This window comes from Falco peregrinus, chromosome 16 (assembly GCF_023634155.1).
Source record: "Falco peregrinus isolate bFalPer1 chromosome 16, bFalPer1.pri, whole genome shotgun sequence".
NCBI classification, from domain to species: Eukaryota; Metazoa; Chordata; class Aves; order Falconiformes; family Falconidae; genus Falco; species Falco peregrinus.
The window spans coordinates 7,489,689-7,510,538 of NC_073736.1; the positions used below are offsets into that span (position 1 = coordinate 7,489,689).

The following is a 20,850-nucleotide window of genomic DNA, read 5'->3' on the forward strand; positions in this document are numbered from 1 at the left end:
AGGGGCAGCTCCTCAGGGTTGGTTTATTGTGATGTGAACCCATTACTGTAGCTACGGTAGACACTCCATTTATAAAAATACAGTTCCTTGGCTTTACAGTATCACAGCTCAGCACTGTATAACAAAATCCTTTTGTACAAAACACTCTGTTGGCTTTATAAAGTTATTCTACAGTATGAAAAAAAAAAAACCAAAAAACAAACCCCCCTGGCCTGCTTTCTGTGAGATTTAGACTGTAAGAGCCCCAAGAAGCCCCACAGCCAAGGGAGTGCAAGGAGAGCAGCCACAGAGCAGGGTCTGGCCCTGCTGGGGGCTCCGGGGACCCCAGGGCAGCTCCATCAGCGAGACCCTGGTTCACCCCCTTGTTTGGTTTCAGCCATCAGTGCAGGGCCATGGCAGGGGGGGGCCGGACCCTGGGCTGCATACCACCTGGCCCCACTCAGCTGGGGGAAGCAGCAGGACAGGGGAGTCTGCCCATCCCCCTCGCCAGCGGGGGACCTCAAGGCTTTCACCAGCATCCTGTAACAAAGGGAGATGTCTCCACAACCGGAGTGCATGGGGACACTTAGCCATGGCCACCCCAAACCCTACCCAAAGCCTCCTCTTGTGGCTGAGGTGGGAAAGGGGCATCTCACCCTTGCCGGGTGGGGACCAGCTTCCACAGCCAGCAGGACCCACTCAGTGGGAGCCTTGGGGTGCTGGTGCTGGAGCAGCGGGTGGAAACTGGGGTTCTGCCAAAGCCCCATGCACCTCTCCCCAAAACAGACCTTATAATATGTGTCACAGAGAAGTGTGGTCCTAGGAAAGAAGTTCCACATTTGGTGGGTAAATTGTAAAAAAAAAAAGTTTATTTGAAAAAAAACTTAGCCTCTTACATGATTTCTGATCAACATTTACTAGAACTTGAGAGCCATTAACCTGCTCCACGTACGTTGAGATATTTTCCAGCGCTAAAAAATAAAAAATAAATACGTACAAATTCTTTCCTCCCCCTTACATGTCCTAGATTGAGTGGTTAGGCATTCACTGCCTTAAGATCTCAGTTGAACAGAAGCAAGTAATAGAGGTTTCTAAGAGATAAAAGAGCAAAAGCAGCAGGCCTGTCTCAGGGATGTACCACCTCACCCACCCCATCCAGCCCCTCCACTCTGCCCAGGGTCAGGCACTCGCAACACCCGCCTGGGTGGGATGGACCAGCGCAGGGATGCTCGGGGGGGAAACCCACCCCAGGGGGACAGGGCAGCACAGCCCCACAGCAGGACTGGGCCCAGCACCCCAACCCAGCACTGCTGGCCAAGCCCCCGGCATTCACACCCGTTTCACGTCACCCAGTGCTGGGCTGAGAAGAAGCACTGCCAGGGCAGAGTCAGGGGGCAAGGGGGGAGACCCCAGCCCTCCCTACGGAGGGCTCGGCTGCAGGGGCTGCTGCAGCCCCAGAGCAGACAAGGCTGCCTGACACAAACCGCAGCCATCCTTCTCCAACCTAAATATCCCATGAGAGCACAGCTACAAGAAGAGGGATTTTAAAGAACTACAGTAGCTAAAGTGTTTTGAAAACATACCTAAAGACCAACTACAGAGACAGAAGGCACCAGGCACAGGAACTGAAGCCCACCCTGCCCCGCGCCCGGACCCCCCTCTCCACAGAGGGCCTGCGGTAAGAAGCGTGTGAAGCAGTATTCATCCAGGGCTGGCCCTGAAACCCATCGTGCTTCAACAAATCCAGTATCCTGCTTTTTATGGCTTTTTAACAACGAAACTCCCCCAACCCCACACACATACACATCCCCCTGCCCCCCCACCCCGAGCAGAACACAGGGCTAAAGCATGGTTTAGAGTTAAGGCTTGTCCAAATTCAGCTAGATATGAAGGCTGTAAGGCACATATTAGTACATTCATGTTACTGTTAAAAAGCCAGACTATAAAAAGCTCCCCTGCCCCTGGTACATGCGGATACTGCATGTGTAGCCCTGTTACCTTTGTTGAACACAGATGGAAAGACAATTCAGAGCCCGGTTAAAAATGAACACCTGGTTTAAACACTTCTCACGGCTGCCCAGCGCCAGCGGAGCACTGCCCCGGCCACCGCGCCAGGGCAGCAGCACTTCCCCGACACTCCGGGATTGAGACCAGTCCCTCACATGTGGCTCTCCTCCTCTTTGACACCATCCTCCGCACTCTTCTGAGGCGAGGGGGCCACGTCATTGTTTGCCTCTTTCTGCTTCTCAGCCTCATCGACATTGGTCTCCTCTTCCTTCCCTTCATTCCGTGCCTTCTCCTCTGCCTTCTGCTCCTTTGCCACCAGACGGTAGTTGATGCCCATCCCGATGAAGAGGTAGATCCCAGAGACTATGAGGATGACCCCACAAGCCCAGTATGTGTACTTGTAGTCACCGTACATGTCATTGAGTTTCCCTGAGGGACAGAGAGGGGACAGCTTAGTCAAATACCCCCAGAACCGCTCCAGGTTGTAGAGACGTTCCCAAGACCAGCCCAAACCCATCACCCTCAGCTTCACACCTCTATTCCTCCAGCCCCTGCTCCCCACCCCCATTGCCAGGGCTCACCCCTCCACTTCCCCAACCATCCCTCAGATGCCAGGGCAATCTCAGTGCCAGTGCTCCCCCCCTCCCAGTGCCGAGGGCTGCCCACAGCTCAGGGGGACCCACCCCCGCCCCACAAGGCCAAGCAGAGCCCCCCAGGCACAGCACACCCTACCTAGCAGGGGGGGTCCCAGAAGCACAGGGCAGCACTCCACGATGGTCACCAGGCCGACGGCGCTGGAGAACCGCTGTGCTCCCACCAGGTCCATCAGGGTCTCAAACAGGACTGAGCTCAGCCAGCCGAAGGCAAAGCCAAAGAAGCCAGCGTAGATGCAGAAGCCGGCATAGGTGGTGGACATGGGGGCCAAGAGGTGGCACACCCCGTTGTAGATCACAGAGATGGCAAAGAAATACTGGACTCTGGGTCTGATCCACTTGGTGTTTGCCACCAGTCCCATGGAAGGTCTGGCCACCATGTCTACAAAGGCCAGGATGGAGAGCAGGAAGGCTGCAGACTCATTAGCAATCTTCTTGCTCTTCGCGTAATTGCTGAGGAAGACCAAGGGAGTGAAGAGCCCGAAGAACATGATCACGTTGCCTGACAGGTAGAGCAGGAAGCCCCTGTGCGTGAACAGGGACAGGTCCAAGAACTTGTTGATTGTCTGGAAGAGTGTGCTCTTCTGTTTCTTGGTCCTCCCGCCAATGAGGTCTGCACTGGTGTCACTGTCATCCTTTTTCACCACCTTCCCAGCTTCCTGCAGCACCTCCTTAGTGGCCTCTTTCTTCAGCTGGTCTGGCTTGGGGCCTATGGGCCGCATCAGGGATCCGGCCACGCAGCAGTTCAGCAAGAGACCACCGAGGATGAGGAAGCTGCCACGCCACCCAAATATGCCAAAGAAGAGCTGGTTTACAGGTGCCAGGGTGGAGAGGAACACGGGGCTGCCCGCCATCGCCAGCCCGTTAGCCAGGGGACGCTTCTTGAAGAAGTACTTGCCGATCATGGTCAGGGCTGGGTTCAAGTTAAACGCGAGGCCAAGCCCTGAAGAAGAGGAGAAACGAGGGGCTCAGAGCTCAACCACCCCCCTGAGCCAGCAGCACCGGCAGAAGGGGCGGTGGGACAAGCAGGGTTCCAGTGTATTGCTTCCCCATCACCTGAGCGGTGCTGGGCACCACTGCTGGCCGGGCAGGAGGCACCGGGGCAGCAGTGAAACCGCACACAGGAGCTCGGGGGCCGGGAGACCATCAGGGCACAGCACCAACCCGGGTCAGAACAGACACTCTCTCCAGCCAGGACCAAGTACCGGTCCCACATACAGGCTCCCCATATTGTCACCTGGGCCACCCCATATGTAACAGGAATCAGGGTTTATGCAAATTCACCATAAATATTCCCTAATAATTACTGGGTTTGAGATGCTCCTCTTGCTGCCTCGGGAGAGGTCTTACCTCTGCTGCAGCCCCGGTGGGGCAGAGCCATCACTTACCCCCTACAACCCCGACACAGAAGTAGAGCTCCTCCACTGTGTTGCAGAAAGAAGCTGCGATCAGCCCACAGCCCGAGAGGCAGCCGCCGGCGATCATGATGGGCCGGCTGCCATATTTGTTCACCAGGATGCTGCTGATGGGACCTGGGGAGGGAAGGAGATACACCCAGATGAGTGATGCTCGCAGGAGAGACAAGACAGATGCCCGCAAGCTCGCTGGAGGTTTACTGCCCAGGCTGCTGAGCTTTCACATAGTGACACTTCACCCAACCAGGGAACTGGGGGAAGGGGAAACGACAGGAGGTTTGGAGGCAGCGGGAATTAACAGAGTTAATCTGGTTGGAGCACAGAAAGCTGAGCCATCTCCGAACAAGCTGCCTTCTGGTGGCTACACCCGGAGCGGCTGGGCACCGGCGGCCCCCCAGCAACAGGGGTCTGGGATGGGGTGAAACCACCCACCCTGCACAGCACTGGGGTCTCAGCAGCCAAGCAAGTGCACAGCAACTGCCTGTCTCCAGCAAGAGGTTTCTGGCCTTGATCAGACAAAGCTGTGAAGAAACAGGTTCGAGGGGTGCAGGCAAAGCTTCTCAAGGGCTCACGGGAGGGGTAGTGCAAGCAGAAGGTGTGCTTCTGTTTTCACTGCTACCCCTAAGCCAGGAAGAGCCCAATTGCTCTGCACACCCGCCTTAAGTGCTTCATTATCAGGAGCTTTAATCCAAAGTAAACAGTGATTAGATACTGCAAAGCATGCTCTACAGATACTAAAATGTATTTAAATAAACTGAATGAACATCCATTGAATATTAACAGATCTAGTTTTGCCATTAACAGATAGCAAGGTTGTCAACATGTTATTCATGGGTCCTCAGATGCTACTTGACCTTTTTGCCCAGTTTAAACAAAGCCTGGAGAAGGTCACAGGAGCCGGGCTGCTGCAGAAGCTGCCCCCAGCCCCACGGCACCTTGCTCTCTGCAGCCGGTGGCCAGCTCTCCAGTGGCCTACGTGCCAGCTAGAGCAGCCCACGCCAGCAGCTCCGACCTGATGCCACCAGCAGATGGGAAGGGGCCACAGCCCCTGTCCCGGGAGAGGCAGCAGCAGCACCCGGGGGCTGCCACATCGCCCGCAGCCCTGCATGCTTCCCCAAAGAGCACGCAGCACTTTGCAAAACCTGTACCTTGAACTCAGCAAATGTGATGCCCCTGGCCAGAGTCTAAAGGCAGCTGTGGCCTTTCCTCCGGGAAGCTCAGCCCGGAGCAGCAGGCTCCAAGGGCAGCTACCAGGAAGCCACTCAGCTAGGCAGTGCCACATACCCTGATGGCAATTCCCCCCTCTTTTTTTTTTTTTTAATTACAACAAAAAATAAGAATTTACACCCACTCCAGTTTTCTACATTCACATGAAGCTTTTCTGACCAAAAGTTAGTTGATGTGTTTTGATTATTCCTGCTGTGAAAAAAGTGTGACTAACAGAACCAGAGTCCTCCTCGACCTGAATGGGGAGCTGAGATTGTTACATCCACATACTCTGATGGTGACTGCGTGGGGCTGCAGGATGTGCTGCTCTACCACCCCCAGCTCTGCCCAGGACAGGAACTACCCCAGCTCTGCAAGATACCATCAGCCCAGCACCCTTTGCCAGAGCATGAGCTACTTTTTCTGCCTCCAAGCAAGCGCACAGCTCCTGCAGGAAGGTTCCCTGGGGGATGGGAAGAACAGGATGCAGTACTATGACAGCTCCAGTGCAATTCAGCCCCTACAAAGGGCCTGGGGGTTCAGGCTGTAGGAGCCCTGGAACAAGCAAGTGGGGCAGTGCCATGTTCCCGCACTCCGACAGCCGGAGATGCACCTGGGCAGGTCTGGGGTCTCTTCAGCATCCCTGCCACTGGCTTACAGGCAACCAGTTCAAGACCACTGGCTTACAGGCAACCAGTTCAAGACTAGCAAGCTGCTGGGATTTAATGGCAACAGTTCAAGGGGAGCAGAAGGGACAGTGTCAGCATGGAGGGAGGGGGGCAAGCCCGGGACTGGAGGAGGGAGCTCTTACCATGGCCTCCAGGGTGCCCAGAAGAACCAGCTCTGTGCTATTAGGAGAGGAGGAATGGCCCAGATTGAGTCTCATTAAAGCAGTTACACAGTTTACAAGCTTGTTATAACATCGGAGCAGGGAAATGTGCTGGTCGCTTCGCTAGCTGAGCTAAGACAAAGCAGAGCCTGTTCCCCCAAAGGAAAAGCCTCGTGTTCAGCTGGGTGCTGACGTCAGCTCCTTTCGATGCACAAATGCAGCAAGGATGCGGGCAGTTTGCCAGCTGGGGATGGCAGTGGTACAAGCTCTGATCTGCCTCTGAAGTGGACACAACAGCAGGCTCCCAATAAGAGTGTCTTTCAGCCAAGCGACCCAGTACAAAGCTGTGTTTGCAAGTGGGTATGAGACACCGGGGTTTGGAGAGCGGCGAGGCGAGGGCCGGGAGTGCATTGCCCCGCAGGGAGCACTCTGCCTGCTCCTCACCTTAGAGACTGGCATAAAGCACACAGCTTGGCGATTAAAAAGACTCCAAGAAGCAGTTTCTGGAGGATGGGGGAGGGGAGCTGCTTCAGTTTAAGTAGTTTTGCTTTATTCTGTTCATGTCTCTGCTTCCAGCGTGCACTGCCACCCTCAAACAGCACAAACTGCCTACGGCGCTGCTCGGCACCGGCAAGGAAGAACAGGCAGTGCCAGGTTTCACTACACTCCAGAGCACAGCTGAGCCATTGGAGCTGACTAGAAACTGGGAACAGATCCCTAGGATACAACCACTGTTTGCTGGATTAAAAAAATCAATAATAATAAATAATAAAAAAAACCCCTGGTGTCTTTATCTAAAAGACCTTGTGAGCTGGGTATGCCCGGCAAAGCAGCTCCCCTGGCCTTTGAGCAGGAGTTGGAAGCAGATACAGCATCTGCAGCACACTGTAACAAGGACAAGGGCAGAATTACACAAGTCGTAATTCCCCGGAAAGATTTTACTTACAGCTTTGCAGAGGAGGACAGATTAACCCGGTTTTTGCATTCTGGGCATTAAATAGAACTCTTTGAGTAACATCCTTCATGCAAACTTGCTAAGGCAAGTTTTGCTCTCACATAAGGAAAGAATTCCAACTTTTAGCATCATTTTGGTTGTCGTCACTACAGCAAGGTGTGAATCAGACCCAGCAGGAGAGCTGCAGCCTGTACCATGATGCACAAGCATGTGTACTGCTGCCTCCAGTCCACTTACCTCCTGCATACATAACAGCCAGCATGATGGAGGAGATCCACGAGACTTTGCTGCTGGATGCATTGAAGATGACCTCGATCTCTTTGAAGAACACTGTGATGGATTTGGGGAAGGCATAGGAAAACCCAATGGAGATGAAGGCTCCGATGACAACAGCCCATCCCCATCCTCCTTCAGGAGGGGTGTATCCCACAGGGCCTCCGATGGCCGGTGGCATCTTGAACCAAGTTGGCAATGACTCAGTTGGGGTTCAGAGATCTGCAAAGGACAAAGTATTGCCTCAGCCAAAAGCAGACAGCTGCAGCCCCGCTCCCTGGCCTGCAACAGCACGGCTTGAGTCCTGCCAGCAAGACTGGCGCGGCAGCGGTGCCCCAGACCACCTCCGGGAGAGCTGACCCAGGAGGTGAGTGCTTGGGGCTCATCAGCACACTGGCCCAGTAAGGCTGTCCCCAAAACACACACCCTGGTTGTGGCTGGCCTTGAAGAGCCCTGGCCATCAGGTATCCATAAGCAACAAATTTAAGACACGATACCCCACCCCAAGCTGAAAATGGCAGGTGATGTGAAGCAGGCAGGGCTACAGGCAGCACGGGGCTGGACCTGTGGAGGGGCGAGCAGGGTAGCGGCCGGTGTGGTCAGGGCTCGCCTGCCCTGCAGCTTTTCCAGGAGAGTGATAGCAGCACCGCCCCGGCACACTGCTCGGTCTCAGGAAGCCCCAGGCCACCCAGGGCAGGAGCAACACACCCAGGTTATTAAATCCAGATGCACCGAGGGAAATAAGTCCACACACATGAGGCAGGACGGCTCCATTTCTGCGAGGAAAGAGCAGGCAGGTGTCACAGCACACCCACCAGCCCAGCCAGCTCTGATGGTCACAGGCTGCTGCTAAATTTAGTGACTGGGGAAGGCTCCTGCTCGCTGCCAGCACTGCCCAGGAGGGGAGGTGGGTCTGCCCAGAGCAGCCCCAGGATCACCTGGCACCCAGGCATAAAAACAATTCACCTTAAAAGCTCAAAACCAGAAGGGATTAGAAAACAAAATGAAGAGGGAAATGCCACCCAGGCTTGCTGAAGTGTGGAATTGCCTTCGAGAGGCTGATTTGGAGCAATTCCGAGATGGGTCAGGCTGCTTATGCATTCCCTGTGCTGCAGCTGCTGCGCAGCTGGATCACACCCTGGAGCTGTGGTTACTCAAAGAAATAAGGCTACTTCAGGCAGCAGAGAGCAGCACAAGCCATCCCAGGGAGGAAATGCAGCCAGAGCAGCTGCTCACAAGCATGGTTTACAATATGCAAAGCAACAGGAATCGCTGCAGTCCCCAGTACTGCTGTGTGCCCCTGCAGATTTTAGAAGACACTTCCTGACGCCCCACAGCTCTCCCCATTCTTGCAGCCAGAGACACCCACCCTGGCCACACTGAGCACCACCAACCAAGCCGGGGGACACTGGGCTCCTTTGCCAGTGCCCACCCCTCACTGCACTTCTCTGCTCTGCTGCTCAGGCTTCCACTTGAAGAAAAAGCCACCTTGGAGCAGGAAAGCATTCTCCAGAACTCCCCCAGGTCACACCAGGCGCAGCGAAATTTCAAAGCAGCATGCTGGCTGAGAGGTGCAACCTCCTATTTATAGCACGCTCCCGGCAATTACCATCTCATCCACGGCTGCTGACATGCCAGCCACCACCTGGCACTCCCCTCGTACCCTCAACATGCAGTACCATGAGTGCCTGCCTTGCTCTCGCTCGCTCCCCACCACTTCGGTGCACACCCGAGGCCGGGTTCCAAGGTGTCCCGGCTGAAGTGCAGCCAGTGGCCCCGAGCCATAGGGAGCCCCCGCTCCCACCTGGCACCGCAGGTGGCAAAGTTACCTGATACGGCACCAGGTTTGCCAGAGCCACCTGACACCCGGATGCGCTCAGGTGATGCCTTGGACCTGCACAGGGCGAGAGGAAGCAGAGCACAGGGGGCTGGTTACCGTAAGCCGCTAAGACTGGTTTAGCCCAACCCAGACACCGATTTTTTCGCTGGCAGGGTATTTTCCTGCATCCCGGCCAGTATGACACATGACCATCACGAGCAGATCCGAGCCACCCTGCCACTCCAACAAAGGAATCATTTACAAGACGCTGCCCCGGGCACGTCCACGGCTGAACTATGCCCAGGAGCCAGAGGAGCAGATTGCCCCCCCTGGACCCCAAGGACCACAGCTGCAGCAAGCAGCCCATCCGACACCACGCCGAGCCCCCGCCACTGGGGTCTGGCTGCAGGCAGGTCCCGGAGGCACAGCCCAGAGCCAGCATGCACCCACGGGCACCAGCCTGGCACCGGCAGGCGGGGAGGGAAGTGCCAGGCTCTGCAGAGGCTCACCACGTACATTCGGCCTCTCAGCATGCGGAACAGCCCACCCGCCCATCAGCTCCGTCTGCAAGGCTGCTATGAACGCTGGGTTTTGCTTACCATCACTTCCCCGCACCAGCTGCATGCTGGAGCTCTGGCCACCTCTTGCTTTGAGTCACACTGAGCTTTCACAGCATTCAATGAACTTTAAAGCATCATCCAATGATACCAATTTGTCTAAAACATTTCAAAAAGATGAGACTACCAGGTGTTGGCAGTAAAAGCTGCCAGGAGGGATACAACGTATTTGTTAGCACTAATTAAAACTACTGGCAATAAAAGCTATCCTAAGCAAAAGCTGGGGGGTGCTGATGAGGTGTTGGGAATTTTGTCCTTTTGCTCCCGAGACACGCGTTTAATTCTTCCACCCCTCTCAAGGAGCTCAACTGCACTGAAATTGCTGTGGCTTGATTCATCTATTTGTTCTTTCCTTGCAAGCAGCATTCCTCCTCCTGTGGGTGCTCAGGTGGCATCTCTCTCTACAAAATAGAAGACTTTTCGTGGGTTAGACATGACCTCTCTTGCATTGCTGAGGCACAGACAAAAACCTTGATCTGAACAAGGCCTGAGACCATGAAGCAAGATTCCCAAAGCCTGACGCCAGAGGGTTTACATGATGAGTTCTGCATGCCACAACATTTTTCCCTGACTCATTGAAAATCCTCATTAAGGAAGACCAGTTTTAGAAAACTCTTCCTTCAACCGCATTAAGGCTTCTTGCTTATTTCCTTCTTGTCCCAACACAGAAGTTTCAAAGGAGAGAGGGCAACAAAAAAAAAAAGCACATGTAAGGCAGCCAGTTCAATTGGAAAGCTTCCCTCCTCTTTGCAAAAAGGAAAAAAAAAAGCCACCCAGAACATAGTTATGACATTTACAGCTCTGTTTTGGAAGAGCTGCAACGTGTAAGACGTGTTTGGAAATCAAATTCACAGCTGCCAGGCAGCTAGCTACAGTTTGCCCTATTAGGACATAAAATAACCATATTTGCAGTAATTAAGACTGATGAGACCAAGTAATGACTGCAAGTATCACATCTGCTCCCCGTAAACATCTTGTCTAATCCACAGGAATGGGTAGCCTACAGCAACCCTCCTCTGCACAGCAACAGCGAGACCAGGAACCGAGGCTTCTTAGGCAGCAAGGACATTATCACCTCAAAACAGATCCCACACCAGACCAAAACCCACTCCATCTCCTGGGTTCTGCGCACAAGCTCTGTTATCCCTTCTCCAGCGGGGCCTGGAACAGGAAGATTTCAAGACTTTTAGTTACATAATGTAGCAAATTGCCATGCTTTTAAAGGCCCTGGACTGGCAGGATTCCAGCGCAGAAAGACAGAGGCTCACATTTATAAAGCGCTGCAAATGCCACAAAATATTTCTGGGGCAAAGCCTCTCTGGAAGTGTCCTCACACCGCTCCTGTTTGGGGTCAGAGGAAGAGCGATGCCCCCTGCCCACACATCATGTGCCTCCACCTCCTCTCACATGCCCTCCGGCTCACGGCTTCCCTGCTCCAGGCACACGGCATCTGTTGGGGGCAGGCTGCCTCTGCTCCCAGCTCCAGAGAGGGATGTGCAACGCCTGGAGGGGACCTCTGTGGCAGCAAGATTCCCAGAGACACCCCGGCTGTATGGTGGCTATTTGGGCTCCTCATGCCTTGTCAGCTGGACCCGGCCTTTGGCCAATGAATGCTGACACCAAGACGCCCAGGCCAGGCACCAAAGCTGCCCCTTGCCAGCAGCCCCAGCCCCTGCTCCCCAAGGGATCACCCACCACGAGCCCCCAGCAGAGGGGAGGGACGCAGGAGGGGGACGCTGCTCCCCAGGAGCCTGGCGAGTGCCTGTTCCCACCAGCCCTGTCCTGAAGTGTTACCTGAACGAGAGCCTGAAACACATCCATCCACCCAACCCCAGCCTCCCCAAAGGGGCTCACAGCAGCCAGACCTTTCAGTGCCCAGCACGCGGTGGGACAGCACGGGGCCATAAAGACCCTTGTGGGACATTTGTCCACGTGAGGAACCAGCAGACCCTGAGCATCCGTTCAGGTCCCCAAAACTATACCGAAGCCTCGTACTTACTGCTGGGGAAACAGAGGTGCTGGCAACGATGAGCCTGGTTACAGTGTATACAGTAACACTTCATAGCTTCAAATTTGCCCTTTTTCTGGCCAGAAGCTAGATGAAACTGATTGTTACAAGCTAATGAGACACCACTCTCACCAGTTTTAAGCAGGTTTACAGCATTAAGTGTGGAGCTGTAATTCCAGCGAGCACCCATAGCCAGGGTTTAACCTGGCAGCACACAGGCTACGTGACTCCCCAGTGCTCACAGGGGAGCCGCACCAAGACAATACTCAATTGAGGTCCTGCTCCGCCGCCACGCGTGCTCGCAGGGTGAGGCGAGGTCAGCAGCACGGGCAGGGTTTGCCCAAGGCCCGCAGCCCACACGGGCGAGCTCAAGGGTTTTGCCAGCAGCAGCTCAGCACCTCTGCCCACCCGGGCCAGCCGGCACAGCCACAGGCGCATCCCGCGCTGCCAGCCGGGTGAGCTACCCCGGGCACGCAGACAGGCCGACGCCACAGGGCACGGTGGCAGCGCGGGCAGAGGCGGCACCAGCAGCTGCCCTGCTCCAGCTCCCAGCTGCGCCGGCACCAGCCCTGGCCTGCAGAGGCACGGAGCAGCCCACTCACCCCGCCAGCAGCCGGCGCTCCCCGGGGCTCCCCCTGACACCCACCACTGGTCTCTCCAGCAGGCAGAGCCCCTCCAACCACCCAGGGACAGGCCCAGTGTGGCAGCTGCCGTGCATGGGCTGCAAGCTGCCTTGCAAAGTGGGACATTGGGGTGGTTTGTCAGGAGCTTCGCAGGGGGAGCAACCGACCCAACAGGAGGACGGGCAGCTGTTTCTGCCTAACAGACAACAGGCATGCTCCCATCCTGGGCTGCTGTGCCTGCTTGTTAGCACCAGTGATGCTCAGCGTGGCTGAGCAAGGACCAAGCATCTTACTGGTACAAGAAAGTGTGAAGTCGAGCTTAAGCAAGCTATCAGCAAGACCAAAGCACAAAGCCTGGCTTATCTCTATGCCAGAGCCTGGCCATGGCTCCCCCAGAGCCCTCTGACCCAAAACCCTGCAGGCAAACTCAGAGAGGTTTGCAGGCGGGTCACAGGAACGTTAGGTGAAGCAGCTCTTACAGGCATCCTCACATCCGCTTCAGCCCCAGGCGCAGCACCCGGAGCCCCCTCTCCAACCAGCCCCACAAGGGTATGGCTCATCCCCGGGCAAGGGCTGGCCCCTGCCCACCCTCCACTCTCAGCCCATCTCGCTGCAGACCCAGCTCTGCCAGCACTTTGCCCCAGGGAGCTGCCGGGCGGCTTGTCTGTGCTGGGGAGTTTCACAGGCAGGATTGAAGGGACTCACCCAAAAAGCACACATTTAAAAAGCGCAAGCCTGACAGTATAAGGGCACCATCCCTGCAGCTCAGAGGTACTGGGGATGGAGCAAGGGTGCTGCTGGTGATACAGCCTCAGATGCCACTCATGCTCCCAGTCCCTAGGAAAAAGGCTTCCCACACAACCAGCTGTCAGCCCCTCCGCAGCCAGCTGAGCCTCCCCGTCTCAGGAAGGCTCGGAGCCCCTCTGCAGGCTTTCACAGTCCCCCCCCCAAGTACAAGCCATGCTCTGCCAGGGAGCAGAGCCAACCCTCCCTGTACCAGCGGTACTCAGGAACGCTCCCAGGACAGCCAGTACCCGCCAGGAAATCCTCAGAATGAGAAAAATGTGGTACCAAATAGCATTGGCATTCTTTCTTTAGATGCCTGAACCACCAGCCATGGACATGGCCGCTCTAGGTTTCATGGCAGAGCAGGGTAGCAGTTGGCTACAAAATGCCAGAAAGCCACAGCCATCGGAGTCAAAACATGACTGCCGCTCTCTTCCTGGGAGCAAGAGTCCGAGCTGCCTTTGCTCCCAGCCACCGCCATATTATCACTTCGTTAAAGCCCTCAAACCAGGGCCGAGGCAGTGCAGGGCTGGCGATGGCAGACTCTCACCAGCAACCCAGCAGCATGTGGGTGACTGCAGTTTTGGGAATTAACTACAGCTCCATGTGAATTTTCTTTGGCTACAGTAGAACTACACTGCGGCAGCTTTAAAGGCACATTTGAAAGCGACTTGCACAGACATCACCAGTGAGAGGCTCCCAGTTTCTTCAAGTCACTGTTAGAGGCCGATTCCACAGAAGGAAATAGGAAAAGCCATAGAAGTGCAACAATGAGATTAGCACTACAGTGCTTAATGAGATACAACTTGCCTCCTTTGGCCTACGTGCGGCTTTTCAACTCCTTATAAAGGAAATATAAAATAATAGCATGCAAGTCACCGGGTATTTTCCACCTTAGCTGCCAGATAAGTCAGACCAATCTGTGTGAGATAGGCACCAGGAGAAAGCACTCACAACCATTCACACCTTGTTCAGGAACCACCTCCTGGAAGGGGACGATGCTTTCCACCTTCCCGAGGGGCCAGGATGGGCACAGGCCCACCCCGTGACTTTGGGGCAGGGAAGTTAGCGGTACACTAGCAAAACACTTGTTCGTAATTAAGAGATCCATCACTCCAGCGATTGATGTAAGATGGATAAAGCCCCTCCTCACAAAGCCACCCAACAGGAGCAGGGTGTTTCTCTATGCCTGGAGCCTGCCCCCCAACCCCAGCACACACCAGCTATTCCCTGTACTGGCCCATTTCTCAGCCCTGCTCCTTTCCTTCTAGACACAGCCGAGAAAACCTCAGAGCAAAGACACCCAGGAGAATCAGCCAGCACTAAATTACCTCACTTAGCATGAAAATAGGATGCTTATGCACCACAAAGGCTTAGGGCTCCCAGAAAAGCACAAAACCAGTATCATTAGATTTCAGGTTTCTTGTGATGCAACTAAAACAAAAAACCACCATCTTTTTTCCTCAGAAGAAACTTAAAGCCTGAGAACATCAACAACCCTTGCACAAAGCATCTGACCTGGGAGCCCAGCAGAAGGGGCCGTGCAGCACTCGGGCAGTTTGCTGTCACAAGGAAGGACACACATCCCACCTCTCCTGCTGCGGATACAAGCTGCCCACACCAGTTTCCTTCTGATCCTCCTGTTGATGCCCATCCCCCTTCCTCAGGTCAACTTCCAAACCCACAGGCATTGCTCACCCTTCCACGACGCACACGCATGCCCCTTGCCTGTGGGACCCCAGCCTAAGCCAGGACACCCACCCTGGCTGAAGCACCCCAGCAGCATGACTGCTGGGGCTCACTCCCCTCCACTCACCCAGCTGCTCCCTGGCCCCACTGAGCATCGCATCCTGGGGCTACCAAACACCTGCTGGAGGCCACCAGGCTTCAAATATAGTGGTCACCAAGGCCTGGCGAGCTCCGGCTGCACCTAGCTACTGGAGCAGGGAAGCAACTGCAGGAGACATTGGCTGCAGGAGCTTTTCAACAGCCCCACGCTACTGAGAGCGGGGGGCACGCCAGCTACTAGCAAGCTCCAGCGGCCCCAGCTTCCCACTGCCCATCACAGTGGGACCATGGCGGCAGGGCGACAGCCTGCCCCTGCACCCAAGGGTGGGTAGGTGGGCATATGCCCCAGCACACGCACACTGCTGGCGGGGACCGCAGTGCCCGCAGCTTCCCCCTGAGCAATGCAAAAACATGCATTAAAAGGCACTTCTCCAGGGGCCGGAGCACAGTCCTGCAGGCTCCCCCCATGCAGCCCCCTCCCCGCCAGCTCCTACCCCAGCAGCAGTCACGGCCACAGCGGGACAGCAGCAACCGGCCCACCCAAGCGGCTTCGAGCGGCCGAGGTCCAGCGCCTGCCATGAAGAAACAGCCAAGTGCCCGTGCACGCGTCCTGTGGAACCGGCACCTCGATGCTCCCCCCCGGCGTGGGCAGGGGGCTCCACGCCGACACTGCGGGCCGAGGAAGGGGCCAGCCTCCTGCCCCTCCGGTACAGCAGACCCACCCGCACTCCCAAAGCGCATCTCCCACGCGTTGGGACCGCAGCGAAGCAGCCCCCCCGGAGCCCCCACTCCATTATCGGGTGCTAGCCGCTCCGTTAGTCACACACACACACACCGCTATCGGGACCTACAGGGAGGGCGCGGGGGGACTCCCCGCCGCAGCCCCCAGGAACGGCCCTGCCGTGCCAGCGGCGGAGAGCGGTCAGGGCCAGCCGGGCCCCGTCCCAGCGGGTCCCCACCAGCCCCGCCGGGGACAGGACTCGCCATGGCGGAGGGACGCGCAGGCCCGCGGGGCAGCCCCCCCGGCCCTGAAGCCCAGAAGCCGCCCGGGACCCCCTGAGGCCACCAGCCACCGCCTCCGGGGCGGGGAGGTCACCGCGACAAGGGCGCGGGGCGGGACCCGGCCCCGGGGCGCTGCTACCCGTGGCGGGGGGGTGGGGGAGACACGACACGGGACTCGTCACGCAGCGGGGCCGCTCGCCCACGCGGCCGTGCCGGCGGCGGAACAAACCCCGGCGCCGCGCGCACCCCCGGCGTGGGGCACAGGGGGGCCCGGAGCGGCGGCCACGCGCGACCGGCGTGGGGCCGCGACCCGCCGCAGCCCCACGTGCCAGAGCCCCCGCGCCGGGAGCGCGCGGAACCACCAGGGCGATGGTGTATGTGGGGGGAGGGGGGACACCCACGGCCCGGCCCCACGGCCCCCCCCGCACCCGCCACATCCCGTCCCGCCACGTGGAGCCGCCGCGGCGCCGGGCCCTACCTGCGCGTGCCGCCGCCGGCCGAGTGCCGCCGCCCCCGCCCCCGCCGCTATAAGGGCGGAGGGGCCGCGCCGCCGGGGGGGGGCGGGGACCGGGGCCGGGCCGCTGCCGAGCCGCTGCCGAGCGCCGCCCCCGCCGCGCCACGTGCGCGCTGCCCCGCGCCGCCGCAGCCCCCGGCCCCCGGCATCGCCCGGCCCCGCCGTGCGCCCCGGCACGTACCGCCCCGCCGGCGGGAAGCGGGAGCGCGCCCCGCCCGCGCGTGCCCGGGCGGCGGTGAGGGGAGCGGGCGGCCGGGGCCGCCGGCGGGGCCGGGCTGGCGCAGCCGGGGTTCCGCGGGCCGCAGCAGCAGCGCGGGGACCTCACCGAGCCTGTCCCGCAAGCGCGGCTGGCCCACGCGTGGGGCCGGGCAGGAGCAGCCGGGCGACCCCCCACTCTACCCTGCCCTCGCTCGGCCCGGGACCCGCTGCCCACGCTGCCGGGCCCGGCCGCATCCCTGCCCGTGCCCTGCCCTTGCTCGCTCCGGTGTCCCCATTAAACCCCACCGGCTCTCCGTGGCCTGACCGTGCGCGTTCGTGTTGGCTGCAGCCCTCCTGGCCCTGGCTCGCCCCAGCTGGCCCCTGCTTTCCCACGATGGCCGTGACGCGCTCTGCCGGTGGGGGATGCTTCTGGTGTGTCTGCCGTTACCTCAGCCGCAGCCAGCCCCACGCTGCCCTGCTGCAGGTGGCTGCTGCTCCCTGCGCCCAGCAGCCGGGTGCCCAGAGCTGGGGGCTGCTGACATTCCCCCCACGGTTGGGTTTTGTGGGAGAAAATGGTCCTGGACTTGGTGTGCGCAATGCCGTGGGGTGCAGGACAGGCCCCTGCTGGATGCGTGTCCCCATCCCAAGCAGAGCTTCTCACCCTCCAGATGCAGAACTGCCTGCGGCAGCCATGCAGCCAGCGCTTTTCCTTCCCCACGTGTACCAAGCACCGCACAAAAGCACTGTTACCTGCCCATCTTTTCCTTGAGCTGCTCTCTCCCGCAGCCTAATGATGCTAATTGTCTTCTGGGTCGCATGTCTAATGTGCTAATTTGTTTTAGAGCCGAAAGGAGCGTGATGTAGTTCGACTCAGAGCCAAGAGAGGGAAAGAAGGGAAAAAAATGGTGACACTCTACAGACGGAGATGGCAGCAGCTGCAGGGGAGGTGTGAGTGCTTTCATATCAAAGGAAACCACCGCTCGGCGCGTCGCAGCGGGCGCGTGCACGGGTGTGCTCTGTGCATGTCAAGGCACTTAATGGACCAGGTGCACTCAATAAAAGGCCAGGGACTACAACAAACTCCTTCACCCACTTCTGAGGCAAGGCTCTGTAAACCCAAGAGTGAGTGCGTGGGAGGTTTTCTTGATACCTCTGCTCCTGCATGACCTAACAGGGAGAGGTCTGCACTCTATTTTGCTTAGACAACAACATGAATAATAATTAAAAGGGGCAATTTTGGATCGAGCTTAGCTTTTGCCATTCTTTGACAGCCTATCTGAGGTGAAGCTCTCTGCAGTGCCGGGGCCAAGTGCTGCCAGCCGTGGGTGGGAGGTGCTGCGAGGGGATCCCAGCCGGCACACGGCCTTCCAGTTTCCTTTGAGGAGACCCCACACCGCTGGGGCAAATGAAGCCGTATGACGGCTGGAGAGCATGTCCTTTCCCTGGCGCTCCTCTACGATGCCCCAAGCATGGCTATGCTCTAGAGAAATGTAGAAAAGGAGAGGCCAGGGATGGCAGAGCTCAGGTGAGCAGGGAGCTGCCAAAGCAGTGATGGGCTGGAAGGGCAGGCAAGAAGCCATAGGACAGCACTGCTGCTGCTGCTGTTTCTCCATCTTGTGTAAAGGAGTCCTTCCTGTTCTTGCCACTGCATTTTTGTCTCCTTTAAAAGACGGATTTAATATTAATCCCATTAGGAATTTTTTTCTTGTGAAGAAAACAGGATATTGTTTCAGGATATTGGGCAACAAAGCTGTCCTTGAAAAGCAACTCTAAGCAGCCTTGCAGTCTTGCTACTGGCTGCATTTGTTGTGGGCACTAATTGAGTTCAAAGTCGGGCACAGCTGAACCATTTTACTTCCAGCGAGAGAGGCCACAGCACAGCAATTCAAGTTCAGGATTTCTGTGTCCTGTTGTAAACGCTAAGTACCTGTAGTAATCTTAAAATGTAATCACTAGCTCTGTTTTTTCTTGGAATTAATGTCTCTAGCAGGTCTAAAAGTCTAGCCCTCTCATCTGTCATGAATACGCATGTCCTGCTCAGTAAGAGAGGTAACATGAGTCCAAATCCAGGAATTATTTGAAATCTCTTGGGAAAGTCTGTTCTTTTGAGATATCCATCCTCATTTCCTGACTAGGCTTGGGGAAAAGGTTTTCTCAACTTTTGGATTCACACTTCACTTCAACTGAGCTAGCTTCCAGGCTTTGAGTTTACCCATCATAGCAACCCGGTGACAATGGATGGGGAAGAGAAGGCGAGGAGTTCTGCCCTCAGGGAATGTGCGGGCTCTGCCTGGGTCAGCATGACATTGTTTGGAGGTGTGTTGGTGTAACAGCCTCTGTCATTGTTTAGAAAATAATCTCTTAGGAGGAAAGTGCTGATAAGATGTTCAAAATGGCAATTAATATGCCACAGAGAACTTTTTTGCAGTTGTGGTCGACTTCACACTCATTTAGGTCAATACTTCTCACCCGTTTGGGCTCCTTTCGCTGCTCTGTCCTCCGCCTGCCGTGAGACTCACACATGTATCCCCCTGGGGATACAGGCCACCCCTCAGCAAGGTCGTGCCTCTGGAAAGTGGTCCCAAGTGCGCTGGGTCCAGACACCAGTGGCTGCATCAGAGACCTGTATCTGCTGGCACGCCAGCGTAAAGAGGAGCTGAAGTTTTTCTTACACTCGCTTAGCATGCTAGTTGCACCCAATACATGTTACCTGATGGTAGCGAAGCACATTCCCTATCAAAATCAGTTGCAGGACACAGTGTGACCAGTGAGTGGTGAGACAAATACAGTGGGTTGGGGCATGAGATGATGCGAGACCAGCAGAAAGAAGATAATCTCAGGTAGTCTCTCCCAGAAGCTGTGCCAAAGGGTGACTGCCACCTCCATGCGAGCCCTGGGGGTGGTGGGAGCTAAGGAGGGGGTGGCGGCACTCAGAGGCACATGGGAGCAAGTAGGCTTGCACCACTAGGAAAGACAAGGCTGCTCCATGCCGCATGCCTGGCTCCCCCGTGCATCCCGGCAAGCTGTCACACCTGATCTTCGCTGCCAGGAGGGAGATGCTCTCCTTGGTGAGCTTGCCTAGAAATGGGGGATCCTTGCCCACACGGAGACCAGATAGCAAATGTTAAGAGACATCACACACTGTAGTCTTCCCCCGATGCTTGCGTTGTGCCTCATCTTCTGGTGTGAGTGCTCTCTGGCTCCTTTCTGTGGGCCCCTCATGCTGCAGAGTACGCCAGCCTGTCACCTTTAGCCAAGGAGCTTATCTGACACAGGAGATAGTATCTCTGTTCCTCCTCCCTTGCTGTCCCTGGAGCCAGAGGGAAGTGATGCTGATGTACTTTCCAATGCTAATTCGCTGCTCCACGAGGACTTGGGAGGGTCTCTGGGAGTGTGGGGGCTGCCGTCCTTCCCTGCAGATTGTCATCCCATATGTTCCCAGTGCAGTGACTCGTTCCTTCCACTCTCCTTCCTCGTTTCCCAAGTGCTGGCCGCCTGACTAGCACATCTTGGCAGCATCAGTCCTCTGCTCAAGTAAGCAGCCCATCCTACAGGATCCATAGCGGGTGCTGTCAGTGCCTCCACGCAGGCAGAGGAGGGGACTGATGTCTCCCCTGGCAGGAGGGGCTCAGTCCCCTGCTTGGAGGTGAATCTCACCGTGTGCCTTCACAAGCGTGCAGACTGCTGGGATGGAGCATCATCATGTGCTGTAGGTGACACAGAGGCACCGTCCTCGTCCTCAGGGTGATGCTGGTGGATGAACATCCAACTGCAGCCCAGCCACACTGGTGTCCTCTTCAAGCTGGGGCCACACAAACCAGTCTGACCAGCACGAGATCCTGTTCTGCTACATACACCAGGTGCTGGGATTATCTTCCTTGTAAAGCTTTCTTGCAGACCTGGGGACCCCTGACGAGAGACACAGGGGTACCGGGTCAGGCCACAGTGGTGGGTGTACTTCTCACCGTGTCCAGCTCTCCCGTGGGATCACCGCTGTCCCAGAACATGCCGTTTTAGTGACTCTATTCCTGTTCTTGGGGTGGGGAGGAAAAGGTGGGGGCTTTGCAAATAATTTAACCATATCCTGCACCAAGTAACTGTGCGTTGATAACCCTGCCTCACCTGCATCGCCCTTGTATCCCTGCCCGGAGAGCCTGTTTCCACCTTGTTTCACAGCC

At 56.8% G+C, this 20,850-nt stretch overlaps 1 protein-coding gene across 4 annotated transcripts; it reads right to left on the minus strand.

Moving 5' to 3' along the window:
* Positions 1-826: 826 nt before the first annotated feature.
* SLC16A1 (solute carrier family 16 member 1) lies at positions 827-17,444 on the minus strand. 4 transcript variants are annotated; one of them, XM_055819802.1, is made up of 5 exons: positions 17,423-17,444; positions 7,282-7,539; positions 4,028-4,171; positions 2,719-3,582; positions 827-2,415 (listed from the first exon to the last, which is right to left on the minus strand). In XM_055819802.1, exons 2-5 carry the CDS (start codon positions 7,496-7,498, stop codon positions 2,138-2,140), a joined length of 1,503 nt encoding a protein of 500 aa, XP_055675777.1. In that variant the 5' UTR covers positions 7,499-7,539; positions 17,423-17,444; the 3' UTR covers positions 827-2,137. The 4 variants fall into 4 exon arrangements, with proteins under 4 accessions (XP_055675777.1, XP_055675775.1, XP_055675776.1 ...); XM_055819800.1 differs by lacking the exon at positions 17,423-17,444 and adding an exon at positions 16,439-16,566; XM_055819801.1 differs by lacking the exon at positions 17,423-17,444 and adding an exon at positions 15,453-15,476.
* Positions 17,445-20,850: the final 3,406 nt, after the last annotated feature.

What these genes read in the sequence shown, in the direction of transcription:
- SLC16A1 (XM_055819802.1), bottom strand. Translation starts at nt 7,498, where the DNA reads ATGCCACCGGCCATCGGAGGCCCTGTGGGATACACCCCTCCTGAAGGA. An exon ending in GGCTGTTATGTATGCAGGAG is followed by an intron (nt 4,172 to 7,281) that starts GTAAGTGGACTG and finishes TTCCCTCCCCAG; the next exon opens with GTCCCATCAGCAGCATCCTG. An exon ending in TCTGGGACCCCCCCTGCTAG is followed by an intron (nt 2,416 to 2,718) that starts GTAGGGTGTGCT and finishes TCTGTCCCTCAG; the next exon opens with GGAAACTCAATGACATGTAC.